Below are 14,659 nucleotides of genomic sequence, written 5' to 3' on the forward strand. Positions count from 1 at the left end.
ATCTAGAAAAATAAATGTATTAGTAAATAGAAACACAGCAGGTATTAAAAGAGTGATGTTTTGAAAATGTTTGACTTTATTCTATTTTTTCTTCCTTACTGTAAGGGGCAAAACTGTACATATGGCTGGGCACAGAAAAATCAACAAAGGCAACAATGACTTCTTGGCATAATTGTGACAAATTCCCACACAACATGGATACCTTTGGGATAAGACAGAGGTGGTGGCTCCATTATTCAACAAACATGTCACTGTGGACACATCTAAACGAAACAAATGGAACAGGAATCAAAAGGTAATCATTTCTCTTGGAGAGGAGAATAAACACCTAATTACAGCGATATGTCAACACTAAACTGTATAAAGTGCTCTTTCAGATGCACTTGCATACTGTGTCATGTTAATAGTCACACTGAACACTGAGAACAGAAAACGTGTTTGGTGCCAGCCAGAACATTTGAGACACTTTAACTTGGAATTAGTCCATTAGGAATTACTAATGTGTCTGATGAGAAATGGTTCAGTAACGTCTACTGGCAAATACATGTCCTCATGATATAGTACAAAAAAAGGACAATCCAATCTTCTTTTCCATGGGATACCATTGTAAACAATAATTAATTTGGTGACCTGTATGGGCTTAAAATGACTCGGCTGGAATGCAAAATTACAAACGAACTAGTTCCCTTTAATTGTGTAGCTATCCCTGAGAACTGTATTCATAATGAAAGAAACCAACGCCTTGAATAATAAAACACAAGTTCAGCTACAGATAAGCCTTTAAATATTTATAGTGGACGACGCGTGGGAGTGGAAAACACACAGCGTTAACAAGAAAAAAGAAAAAGGAAAGAAAATCGCCACAGCAGGAATGATAATGGTCCCGAATCGATGATGACATTGTGCTGTGGAGGGTGTCTGGAGACTTCACTTATTTAATACTTAATTACTCCTTGGATGCACTGTGAAGTCATCACTTTGAGTATGATGGAAAGCATGGGAGAGCACTGTCCGTGCCAAGTGAAGCCAAGCAATTTCACGCAAAGGCATCACAGGCAGATACACAGAGAGACAAAACTGGCCAGAGTGAGTGCTGTCATTTAGCTCCTGGGTCCGTGATGTGTTCAGATCAGTAGTAAGTGGCATGAAACACACTTGGTCCCCATGAACAAAAACCCTGAATGCCTGCAGTGTAAACCAGACGTCTGCATTTTTCCAGCATCTCCCTGCACAATGTATGAATGCAGAGGAGAGGGTGAGATATTGTTTGGAATCCATGATTACTTTAGTGAATTGAGGAAAAATTCATGTTTTGGACATTTTATGATCAACATGCAATATTTACCCACCATATGCCTCTCATACTTATGGAAATGAGCGCTACCTTTGTTAAATCGTTGATGAAATCCCATTATGAATGAGCAACAAATAAACATCACTACAGCTGTGAATGTTGTTAATATTTGGAAATGTATGAATCATAGAAATGTCAAGGGCGATGTGCAGTAATATTTGGCATTTAATGTTCCTGTTTTTTGTTTTTTTTTTTTGTTTGTTTTTACTTTATTTTCCCCTCTTTCTCCTTTGACTTGCACTGGTCCATGACTTAGCTGTGGAACCTGCAGAGGCACCAGGCCTCTGCGTCTGATCTGCTTATCATTTTATATTTCTGCACTTCCAGCTATGTTTTGATGTTTGCGTCTTTAAGGCCACAGTTCTGAGCAAACAAACCTCTATATGTCCTTTCTAAAAGTGAAACTAATCATGAAAGCCGGGAACCATACAGAATATTGCTCTTTCAACCATAATTTGACATACTTCACATGGCTACGTTAACTGATTTCCTACAGTAGCACTTCACATTTTGCTGTACAAGCTCTGGGCTTTTTTTAGATTCTAAATCAAATCATCAGTGGGGGTAATAAGTCATTATTCTGGATGGTTCTGGACTTTAGGACATGAAGATTCTGTACAAAAATACTGAAACCAACATGTGTACATCAATAATCAGCATGTGTCTCTTCTAGAGACAGACCAGGGTCAATGGGACTGGTTTAGGACCCCTGTGGAGAGACGGTGCAGCCTCCATCTTTAACTAACGATGCCCTCCACCAGCATGTGTGTCAATCACACAGACTCCACAGGGCTAAGCAGGGTTAAGTATTGCATAGATACAGTATAGGGTGTAGCTTTTCACATATGCAGTCACAGTGTTCGGGCAAAGAAAAAAAGAAATCACTTTTTTGTCTATGTATTTTCTGCCCCTCAGATTATCCATGAAAGAAGTCTCAAGTGGTCAGTCTGACTGTAGGTACGCTGTTGGTATTATTACAAACATGATCACCATGGTATAAAAAAATAGCCTTTTGCTGAGGTCATCGAGTCTCCCACGTCAGTGCTGATAGGGCCCTTGTCAGGGTCAAGGGTCACAGTGCAACGACAAACTGTGCAGTGCAACACCCCCTCCCTGCACGCTGCCCTCAGAGCTCCTCTTTCCTCTTCACAACTTTTTCCTGGTCACGTCCTCTTAGACTGCGCATGAAACCTGTGAACCCGGCCTCCTGTGGAGAGAGTGACGGACGGAGAGTCACTAAAGCACCCGTTTGATGATCATTTCATAACTTGAAGCAATATGTCACTCTTGAAATGCCCTTTTCTAATCTAATAGAAAACAGAGTGCTGCCATTAAATATTAAAACTACACAATACAATTGTTGTTATCAAGTCAAAGTTCAGGCTGCTTAAACACATCCACAGTTTTCAGATCTTCCTGCATTATTCCCTGTTGTCTATTGTTTGATACTCCGCTAACGGTAGGGCTGAGCTGTGTGCATGAGCCTGGACCTTGACTGTCTCATCTTGTCCTATAAATAATTCACTTTTAATAATAAATAATTCTGTCCACTTGTGGTGACCTGTCCACAGATTGTGGAACAGCCTTGACTAAACATTCCTATAATATTATATCCTGAAACCTGTGTACAAGCACAATGGATCTCCAACAATACGTGTGTGTATAGCACACTAAGTTAATTGTTGCTATGAAGTAAATCAGACATGTGAATCAGCAGATTAATCTACTGTCTAATAAGGTGACAATAAAATAATATGAAATGGATGAAAGTAACACAACGACGAGGCCATTTCCTGTGCAACGATCTGCTCTAGCATTAAAACTGGCATCATCTCATCTTCCTGTGAGGATTAGCCGTTTCTAACCTCAAAGCTGATTAAAGACAGCTACGATCATCACCACGCAGCCTTGAATACACATTAAGATTTGAAATTATGTTGTACTAAACATGTGACACTATAATTGGGACCGTTTCAGCTAAATTCTGTTAACTGTGATTTTTTTATACTGGGGCAAACTAAGCACTTTCTGTGATCTCTGAAAAGCTCGAGTAAAATTGGTGTTTTAATCTAAATAAAAATGTTCTAAGCCCTTTTCTTGCATTGGTAATGACGAGCTAGTACGTGGGAAAATCAGTTCCGAGCTTTGGTTGTGAAGTTGGAGAGGGAGTAAATGACTATGAAGTAACTATGAAAGCAGCTGAGATACTGTATGTAGGACAACTTACCCCACGATCTCCGTTGTATTTTTCCACAAACTTGCCGTAGTTGTAGTAGTTGAATGTTGGGTAGCCCTCCACCCCTTCCTGCTTACAGAGCTCATGGTTCTGTCCCTTCGTACAGTCCACAGCAGCGTACACAATCTGAAGAAGAAACAGAAATGAAAAACCTGTAGCTCGGGATTTATCAGTTTTATTATCAACTTAATTAAGCGTAAAAACATCTTTCATTAATTTCAAGCCATAAAATCTGAAACGCAACAAATGATCTTGTCAGGAATATGGCACGTTTAATAAAACTCCTCGGAAAGCCGGCTTTAATTTATGTTTGAGAAAGAGTTACCCAATGGAAACTTCAGTGCTGGGACAGTTGCAGGCATTTTCTCTGAAAATAAAAACAATGCTAAACAAAATGAAGTTTAATGTGGGTTTTGATTTATCCTGGCTGTAGATTTTCAAGCTGGCACAAACACTGTTCAGCTCCTAAAACCTTCATGTTTATATAGAATTTGGCTCATATCAGATCATTATATTTGTCTGTTTTATTGTTCTATAAAACTAATTTTAATTCACAGCTAGCGTTTTTATTGTTTTGGTGTCTTTGAAAGCACTCGCTATATTTTTGAGGACAAATAAACTTTACTATTATTGTAGATCAATACTATAAAAAGCGTACACAGGATATTAGAAGCCAACTCAATATTGAGCAGCTTAAAGGAGCATTTACTGTACAATAAGTGATTTCAACCCTTCATCTCATCCAAATTTAGAACACCGGTTTCTATTCCCAGATTTACAACGCATTTGTCTTCAGCTAAACTGTCTAGAATGGGTGGTGGCAAAAATAATTCCTACCACAATCACTCCTACATAAAAACAACAAGGGAGATTTATGTTGCGAGGCTGTTGCATCAGTTTGTGACAAGCCGCCCCAATGATGCGTAAACGCCGCCTCACTGATACATGACTCACTCGGCGTGTCCTTTTGGACAGCTGAAATGTCACCCTCTTTCAGGGTGCTGAATGCTGCACATTGAACTTGTCACCATCAAATAATCGCTTCCTGCCTGCGTATGCTGAATGTGGAAATGACAGATTGGTTGCGGAAGGAAAACATATTAGATGCTTTGTCTGTGCATTCTGCCGTGAAGTGGCACTCAAAACTTCTTGTCCTAATTACAAAATACAAGTGTCTTTTGTTTTTTCTGTCCTATGCAAATAGAAATACTGAAATGTTGAAAATGTGCATAAGGGCCAGTGCATCAGCAGAACATCAGACGAGTGCAGTCTTCTGAACATGAGTGGAGACGAAAGAGCCTCTAAAGGTATATTCAAGTTCTCTGGTCCGTTAATCAGGTTTCTTAAAATGGGGCTATAAGTGCTCAACCAACAAGAGGGTTTCATGGACTTATTCACAGCTGACAACACCGTAACACCATCCGATTTTTATGTACTACACCTGGGCAGTTCACCAAAGGGCCCTGTTGCAGCAGCAACAACAGCAGACATACTGTAATTTAAAGACAGACTCCATCCAACTGCTTTTGTCGCTGTAATCAATCAAGTGGTGAATTGATAGAAAATGAAGTTGTAGGCACGTTGTTCTTCACAAGTCCGCCGCTACTTCCATTATTGATTCATCTTCAAGTGACAGTGGACCACACATCATGTCATTGATCTATAGCAACATTTCTGAGGAGCAGCATATTACCAACAGGCCTGGTCTCAATCTACCACTGAAGAGCAGGCTGGAAAGCAAACTGGGCTGATAACACCACTGAGCATGCTCTACTCCAACCGCGTTCCTGCTAAATATGGATATGCCCAGAGCTGGTTAGCTATTCTGGTACTAAAATCAACAAACAGAGTATCTGTTATATTAAAGAGAGAAAATGGAATGGTAAGATGTATTGTTACACACCATTTATTTATTCTTATAGTCCCCATTACACTCAGTTACATCACTATAATACATAAAATTACAATAGTATGTGACTGTATACTACTACCACCTTGTATATATCATTCAGTACAACTTGAATAATAAAAAAAACATAAAAATGCATGATTATATGCTTTGTGATAAAATGTCAGTGGAAATGCAATATGGATCATTCTTTTTTATGGGACTAATCTTATTTTCATAGCCCCGTTAGCAACAAATTGTTTTATTGCTAATGCTGAAGATAGAAATAGGCCTTTCAATTATATTTGGACATTTGCTTTGCTTGTGCAGAATATCTTGTCATGTTATTTCCACCTGTTGCTCAGCAGAACAGTGCAACGCTATTGATAAGTATGTACTGTCACCTGCATGTGCATTATACACAGGATGAACAAAACAGAGATGACATAGTGCACAAGAGAGTTCAAACTCTTTACTCATTGTTTTCCATAAAGTAACAGAGTTCCAGGAAGCCTCCATTTAATGGGGTATTTACGTATATACTGTGCAGTTGCTTTCCAAAATAATGACAATCCAACACAATACAACGCACAACAAGCAGAAACTTCATATTGTTACACGTTAAAACATAAAATGCCTGAAAATCGTGTCCTCATTAGTGGTGCAACAGCCAGCTTTCGGAAACAAACAGCTCCTGCCAATGTTCACCTTTAATGCTGCCATTGATTGGAATTTGGGGAAAAGACAAACAGCTCAGAACAAACCTTGTACACAGCTCCCCCCGCTGTCATACAGCACCGAATGAGGAGTTTTAATTGTTTGCGTCTTCAAAGCCAGAGCTAAGCTTGTGTTTGTCTTTGGTAAATGAGGCAAGGGCAGCTAATAGACTGTGATCAACACTGGCCTGGTACAAGACTCTGGGGCTCAGCTTAATAAATAGGAAAGGATTGCCAAGTAAACACATGCCCAGTTCTCAGATTTACTCTTGTTCAAACACATCTTCACACCTCCACCGGCCACTGGAGGTGCAGACGAAGACAGATCTTAAACTTCTGCATTTGTACAACCTTTGCAGATATGGTGCTCCCCTGGCTTAACAACCTGTAGACATTTCATCATAAGGCTTCTAATCCAAACTCCACAGCTGAGTGGTGAAGTAGTGCTGTAATACCCAAGTGCCCTGAGCTGTTATGGCCACTGGATACTGAATGTCAACAATAAATAAATAAATAAATTCTCCGTTCTAACTCTTTCCTAGTGCTCATTTTTAACTGAATGGTGTCCCAACTACTATTTATCCTTCCAACACCAACATGTGTGTGATGTAATGTGGAGGACTATCATATGACTATGCTGATTGTGGACTGATGATTGATGATTAGTATTTAGTGTAATAATGGAGGTATCAGCAAAGGCATGTTCAAATTCCTAAACTTGTAGCTGAAGGGAAAAACTCAGTTGTCAGCTCAAACATTTCCAGCTCATCTGTTGAGGTTTAATGTTATCGAGAAATGTTACAAAACATTGCCTCAGAAAAAATGGATGACTAAGTTACTGAAAACACATCACTACCATCTGACAATGATTTTGTAAAATTCCACTCAAATGAGAGAAACGTTGTCTGAGCTCTATTGGATCAATGTGCAGTTAACATTAAGCATCTCAGTGAGATTTTATAATCATTTTTTAAGGTGAGTGTCACTCTAAGATGATAGATTGTAGCTCTGGGTGTCGCCAAACACACAACCACAGTGTCTCTCTGTGTGTGTGTGTGTGTGTGTGTGTGTGTGTGTGTGTGTGTGTGTGTGAGTGAGTGAGTGAGTTAGAGAGAGTGTGAGTCACTCTGTTAAGGGGGTTTGGAAATATTAAACCCTGCAGTCAGAGAGTATTAAAGTGGAAAGTCAGAAGTAGGAGAGTGCTAGGACACAAGGAAAAAGGGAATGAGAAGGAGTAGAAACGATGGAAGACGTGGAATAAGTTCTGTTGTGACTGTCTGAACCTGTTTTCTGGATGCTACTGTTATGTTAAGCTCTTATCAGGCATTTTGCATATGAAATATATAAGTGCGGCAGGCCTTCATGCTAATTTTAGAATACCTGCTTAATTTACAAAATTGCAAGTGTGCAGAATTAATATAATACACCAAACATCTGCTCATTTGAAAGTCTAAGATCCATTTTCCAAATAATGTATACACAGTCAATTAACCTCTATGAAGGCAGGTTTCATGAATTCTTACTTACTTTTAGGGAAATATACTTTCTCACCCACAGTCATGTGAGAAGTTATCAGGTCCTCTCTAAAGTCCTGTGTAGACACGCAGTACTGTGCAAATGTTTTGGGGACTTTTGATGTTGAGATTATTATTCATTGCACAATACAATTCAGGGGAAGCATCTGATTGGTCACAGATTCAATGTGGGGTATGGCAATGACCCCAAACATCGATTCAGGCATGAAGAAGAACAAGACGTCCTGCAACAGATGGTGTGGCCCCTACAGAGCCCCTGCTATCCACATCATGGGAGTCAGTCTGGAAATTCATGAAGAGATAAAAAAACACTGAGACGGCCAAAACTGGCAAGTTTCCCCAGATGCTTAGAAAAACCTACGTGCCAAGTGCATTCAAAAGGTGTACAAGTGTACTTAGGAGAACAGGCAGAGTCTGATGCATTAGGAGTAAGGAGGGGGATGATTTTCAAAAGGGTACATGTCATCGTGATAAGTGTGTTTTTGTTGTAGCTGGTTAAGATGGTGACCAGTACAACACGGCAGTTTAAATTATGGTTTTGTGAAACAACAGCAGGAGGTGAGGGACAAGCTAAAGTGCTCTGAGTTTGCTTGTGATGTGGTCTTTGCTTGGATCGTTCATGAATATCTTGCTGACCAAGTTTATTGACATTAATGAGTCCAAGATCCAGTATATGAAGCAAATCAACTGTGGATGTAGGTGTAGAAAAGTCAACTGTGGTTTGTGTTTGAAGAGCTAATGACCCGTTCTTTTGTTCTGTGCATGTTCAGCTGAAGGCAGTTATCAGTGCACTATTGTGTGAAGTGAGGAATGGCGTATTGATAGGCTGTAACAGAGTTCATGTCACTGAGTAGTGAGTTTATGGCAGTGTCACCAGTTTATTAAGTAAGAAAGGCAGTTTAAATTTGTTGCATAGTGATGCCAATATTCCTTTGAACTCTTAGAGCTATGATAAACAGACCCCATTAGCGAAACTGCACATTGCATCAATAATTATGTTCTCCTCTAACTGTGGGTAATGATAGAAAACTAGCATTGTTACTTTGAGTGCCAGCTTGAGCTTGCCAGATGCCACATCTCTACTGCTTGGTGTAAATGTATGTGTATGTAGTTAAATGTGTGACGAAGCAGCACCAACCTTGCGATCTTCTTTGAAGAGCTCTGCTGCTGTGGTGAAGTGGGGGACAGTGTTTTTACAGTGCGGACACCCTGGTGGAGGAGAACACACAGATGGGACATTACAACAGCTCATCAAGACACATTTGCAACATAACATCCAGCTTCATGTCCTAAACAGCACCTTATATGAGTCATAATGTTGCGTAAACTTAGTGCCAATAACATGCACCGATACGACAGTAAATGCATTATATACCCAAACTCAAATATGTTCGCAGAGCACTTGGACTTCCTGCAGTTGTTCAAAGCTTCACACCTCACTAGAGATAGTTCAATTGTATGCCATAAGAGACTGTAAATCTCTTTATTGCTGCTATATATACACAACCTCCTTGATGTTTCCTCTGCTACAGCAGCCCCCCATTTATAGTATGTCAATACTCACACAAATACATCTCATAACACTAGGAAACATATTTACAGACAACAGGTTCACTTAGAGTACAGTAAGTAGAGACAAGCTGCCCACCAATACACTGGAGCTGCAGTATTAATGTGTGACGGGAAGATATTCTGATTTTAGCTACACCTTGCTAAGAGAAAAAGAAGCATTGTTGCACAACACTTGCAAATTAAACTGTGCGAATGCTGTGCTGACATCTTTCTCCTCTTCTGAAATCCAAATCTGACTTTCTGTAGGTGCCGCTCGTTTGTTTTGTTCTTTTGTTGCTGATGTCAAGTACCTACTTCTGCTCATTACAGTCAAACTGTCGCAACCATTGTTGGAAATTGAGTTCTTCTGCGAGAAAGGTGAAAATGGCCAGAACACAGATCGTGGTCACAAATAGATTTTCTAAGAAGCAAATCACAGATTGTCAGTGGGTGACTGAATAAAAGCTTCATGTACTCAGTTAGTGTTAAATGAGCAGTCCACCAGCACTTGATCCACATAAATCACAAATGTAAACAATTAAATCTTGATTTCTCAACATTTCTTTTGCATTTTGATCTAACTAGCCGTTGCTTACAGTTATCTCAAGTTTAGTAATGCTATGCTACTAATATAATGTGCAGGGTGCTGTTGGAAAACTGATAGTGAACTTGTTCTAAGATTATGTAGATCACCGAATGGCATAACAGATTACACCTACATCTCATACTATTAAACTAAATACATTCAGCGATGGACTGAATTTATTCAGTTACCCATTGTTGACATTGGCCTTGTTATAACCAAGATGGCAGGAATTGTTTCCACGAATCATTAGCGGCATTAACACAACGATCTCACCGTAAATGGATTTTACAGGCTACAAGTGCACCGACTGATGGTGGGTACTGTTATAATTAAGTATTTTTATGCCCACAGGCATACACATACACCTTCAACTTAATTATACAGCAACTCTGCAACCGTCCATTTAACATGCCTTCTTTTTCAAAGCTACATATCTAAGCCTGCATTCAGCGTGGCTCAGAAAACCATTCCCCGCTGAAGTACCCTTTTAGCTGCAACATTAAACGACCTTTGAACCTTTAAAGGTCCTGTCGCAATTCTGAAATGAATATGTAAAAAAAAAACTGAACAGATGCACATGATTTATGTTTGTTCCTTTACATGGAGACAACATGCTCATCAGGCAGGATTGAATGAGAGTAGACCGATGACATCACACTGCACACTAACTACTACATAGAAATATTTCTTTGTAGTACTTTATACCTCTGTGTAATATTTATATCTCTTGTCATCCACTCTGCTTAAATGCAACTGAAAAGGTAGTTCTGGTGTTGAGTTCTGCCGCTCTCATTCTCTCCTCTGCCCTGCACGTCTCATAAATGCCGACAGAGACGGCTGCACATGGACATTTAGTAAATTAGGCAGAGATTTAATTTGATATTGTACTGTATGTATCCAAAGGGACGATAAAAACCCAGTATCATCAATGGCAACAGAGAGAGGATATGTTTTAGTTTCAATGAAGCAGATTTGAGGCTAAAAGCTAATAATCCATAACACTGTTTAAAAAAATGACTGTTCTATAGGAAGTATCTCCAGCATCGATGTCGTAAGAAAGCAGCTGTTCCTCATTAAATGCTCTATCAGATCCAAGCTCCCTCACTGATAAAAACACAAGCGAGCAGGGTGCAGATGAGGAGGGAGGGGTCACAGGTTGTTACTCCCTGATGTGCATATGGAGCGTCTCTTTGTAGAAGGAAGCACCAAAGGACCTGACAGCTGCAGCAGACTGACCGTTGTGCTCCGTCTGGCTTTGAAGCCCTCATCAGACACAAAGGGCAAGACAACAAGGACAGAGGTGCACATGTCTACGTGTCAACAGATACTACAAGTTAGTAGCTCTATATTCCTTCACTGTTTTTTTTTTTTTTTTTCTGAACTATGATTCGCAAACAGTTTTTAAATAAATAATTTAATAATAATTCCAATGAAGAACAGAACTCCAACTCCTTTAAAACAGCAGTAAGCTGGAGCCAAAGGTCGACACCAGGGGTATCTGAATATCAGGCTCAAGATAATCTGAAACTCCTGTTAGCCAAATGTGCTCAATTAATCAACTGATGAATTCAATGTGAGAAATCCATTTTCTAAATCTGTAAACTATCAGTCAAGCATCTTTAATTGAGTTTTTAGATATTTAGACGCAGGAGAACTTTAATTAAATCTAAAAATAAACATACGCAAATTTTTGAGCTAATCAAATTTTTGCTAATCTTTTGAAATTACCTGTTTAGAGCAAGTTAGTGTCACATTTCTGGGTTAATTGCTATAAAAAAAATCCTTAAATATTATATTAGTTATCTGATTCAAGCTCATCTCCAGGGTTACAGCTTTTTTACATCCATTTAACAACTACCATTTTTCAGGGCATTTGTTGTGGTCAACTTTGCCATTTCTCAAGTTTTAACTAGAAAGGTAATTTACAGAATTGCGTTTCCAGGGAGCTTTAAATATGAGGAGGAAAAGTAATGTGTTCTCTTTTTTTAACTTGCTCAAATCTATTCTCGGTAATCTGAATCATTCTTCCATCTCCCCATGGCTTAGGTGGGGTTTATATACTGTGCGCTGAGGAGCTTGGCAGGAAGCTCTGAGTTATGTATGCGCTGGTTTAAATCCAGGATATGATCACACCAAGTCCAACAATTGTTTGGAAAATTGTTTCGTTCCAGTAATTCTACACCACTGTGTAGCATATTACTATTTTAACTAAACTATTTTCAAGTGTTTAAGTAGAGTTGATGTAAGTTAAAGTCTTACAGGGAGCATAAAACATGACAAGAGCATGTTTCTTCTTCTTCAGTGCCTCTCGGAAATCCTCTGATCCAAGATGGCTGACGCTAGATGGTTTGTCTTCCCAAGACTGCTCTGGTGGAGGAGGTGCCTGGGGACTGGAAAAGGTGCAAAGCCGTGTTTATTATGTATAGCATAAAGAGTAAAAAACAGTTTAATGCATTTATTGCAAGCAGCATACCTGCCTGCTTTTAAAGAAAAATGATTGAATACTACTAATACAGAACACTCGATGAGTGAGACTTCATCTCTGCTGACCTCTGGTCGCAGACTTTGTGTTTATGGACCCTGTAATTGCCAGAACTGAACTGATGTCATCGTCAGTCCATTGCTTTTTACAATGACCCTTTCCAAAGATGAATTTATTACACTGGGAGGAAGTTTGGAAAAAAAAGGTTAACAGCTAATCAAGGACAAAAGAGAGTGCAGCTGAAATGTTTAAGGTCAGGACTAAGTTACAGCAGTGGCCATTCATTTACATCTGCGGCTAAGTGTGATAACTTTGAATAAACTGCGAAGTAAAGAAGTGATTAAGTTGAAGGTTAAAACTGTGACTCACTTGTGCAGGAACTCGATGATTTTGTCTCTGGTTCGAAGCTGTGGCAGAGTGTACTTCTCTTCACCATTCTCAAAATACTTAACAGTCGGGAATCCAGAGATCTTGAAGCGATCCCCCACAGCCTTGTGCACTGTGGCATCCACCGCTGCCAATACACCTGGACTCTGTGAAGCAGCAAAAATAGAAAACCTTAACTCGTGTGGGACTTAATAATAATAAGTATATATTAAGAATTGAATAAATAAAGTGATAATTATAGAATAATCTATCTAATGTGAGTCTCTTAGACTAAGCTGTTATATCTTATAATAAAAACCAAACATCGTAGAAACAAAACAAGTTTGCAAACAAGCTTTTTGTGTATGAAGAAGTGCTACATGAAAAACACCAGCAGTGAAGCAAGGAGGAGAAAAATAAATGACGTGCTAGGCCATAAGGGCTCAGGGTGAAAGAGGCTCCAGTCCATCCATATTAGATAATGGCCAGGCTTTTCTCATTGACCTCCAGTGCTGGGCAGAGAGCCACAAGGAGAAGGTCCAAGCGTCAGGCCGGGGGGACGCTCATGGATGAGATAATTGCTTCAGTCACCAGGCTGGAGTTTTATAGGCCCTGCCCCTGGCTGGGGAGTGTTAAGATTACCACAGAGGACAGGATAGCGGGGAGGAGAGGTGAGGAACACGCCCGACTAATCAGAAACACATAGAGAGCTGGGCTTTTGCACAGACAGACCAGTGTGTGAGTTGCATTGGCCAACAGCCTTTAGGCCAAGAGGAGGGATTATCAAGATGTGTTAATGAGGCACCGCCATACCCGCGTAGCTGTGCATGTTCAGAATGTGGCCTATAAAGAATAAACAAAACACACAGGGCAAGCAGACGTGCATGCACGTAAACACAAGCATAAAGGTCATGAAACTCACGTCTGCGCCCTTGTTGAGTATTTCAGCAGCTTCATCAAACTCTGGCTTCATCTTCTTGCAGTGGCCACACCCTAAAAGATCAAAATGACACATTAGCAAGATCGATGGCGAATTTCTGAGGCTCCTAATTAATTTGAGATTCAGTTCAGCTCCTATTAAAAAAGAAAATCACCTGTTTTTCTAACAATTCCTTAAACTGGTTATTAACAGTAAATGTAGGAGCAAAGATATGAACTGAGGCAGAATATAAATAATTTAATAAATATACATTAAATGTAAAGACCACAAATAAAAAACAAAAATTCATGAAACAAAAAGAATATATAAAATATTTATGTACTTAAATTTAAGTCATATATAGACAAACATCAGTTCTGAATGTGATATCAGCCAAAGACATCAGCATGTAATCAGCCATATCAGTGAGAGTAAAGACAGATGAAGGAATCACCTCTCAGTTAATGTGGCAGAACATACAAATAACAAGTAACTACAGCGCATATTCCAGAGGAAATGATTTAACCAGTACTCCATTAAAGATGAAAGAGGTTTAATGGAGTAAACTTTGCACAACATTACTTCCACAGGCCTGTCTTGTCAAATGCATCAACAGCTGCAATTCTTTGGTGTCTTGCCGCTTCACCCTTGTTTGTCAGGGGATTAAGAGCTGGCATGCTGAGGGTGAAACTGTAAGTGAGATGACACAGGATTCCAGTGTTCACCGGGAGAGTTAAGTCACATCTAATTACTTACTACGTTTCACTTCCAGGCACGGGTGTGTGTTCGTGTCTGAGTAAGCATGATAGAGACAAACTGAGTGAGCATAAGGGGTGGGAGTGAGCGAGTGATGAGCACAGCACTGAAAGAAAGAGCATGAAGAGGACAAAGGGAGGTGGAGCACAGACCGGTGGAGGTGTGGGTAGAAGTGGGTGATATAGTTGAAATTAATCCCGACTAATGGTGACATATCATATTGTTCATGATAACACCGATTCAAATTTAAAAATGATAACAGGAATTATC

General features: G+C 39.6%; 1 protein-coding gene across 1 annotated transcript in view; it reads right to left on the reverse strand.

The window, feature by feature from the left end:
• Positions 1–53: 53 nt before the first annotated feature.
• Positions 54–14,659, reverse strand: part of pdia5 (protein disulfide isomerase family A, member 5) — a 44,697-nt gene continuing 30,091 nt past the window's right edge. The window contains exons 12-17 of the mRNA XM_026375956.1: positions 13,637–13,707; positions 12,718–12,881; positions 12,126–12,256; positions 8,868–8,938; positions 3,582–3,716; positions 54–2,561 (exon numbers count right to left, since the gene is read on the reverse strand). Coding sequence (XP_026231741.1) covers positions 2,481–2,561; positions 3,582–3,716; positions 8,868–8,938; positions 12,126–12,256; positions 12,718–12,881; positions 13,637–13,707 — 653 coding nt within the window. The 3' untranslated portion in view covers positions 54–2,480. The remainder of the gene's footprint in view (positions 2,562–3,581; positions 3,717–8,867; positions 8,939–12,125; positions 12,257–12,717; positions 12,882–13,636; positions 13,708–14,659) is intronic.

The sequence above is a fragment of the Anabas testudineus genome, chromosome 21, assembly GCF_900324465.2.
Source record: "Anabas testudineus chromosome 21, fAnaTes1.2, whole genome shotgun sequence".
In the NCBI taxonomy this organism is placed as follows: domain Eukaryota; kingdom Metazoa; phylum Chordata; class Actinopteri; order Anabantiformes; family Anabantidae; genus Anabas; species Anabas testudineus.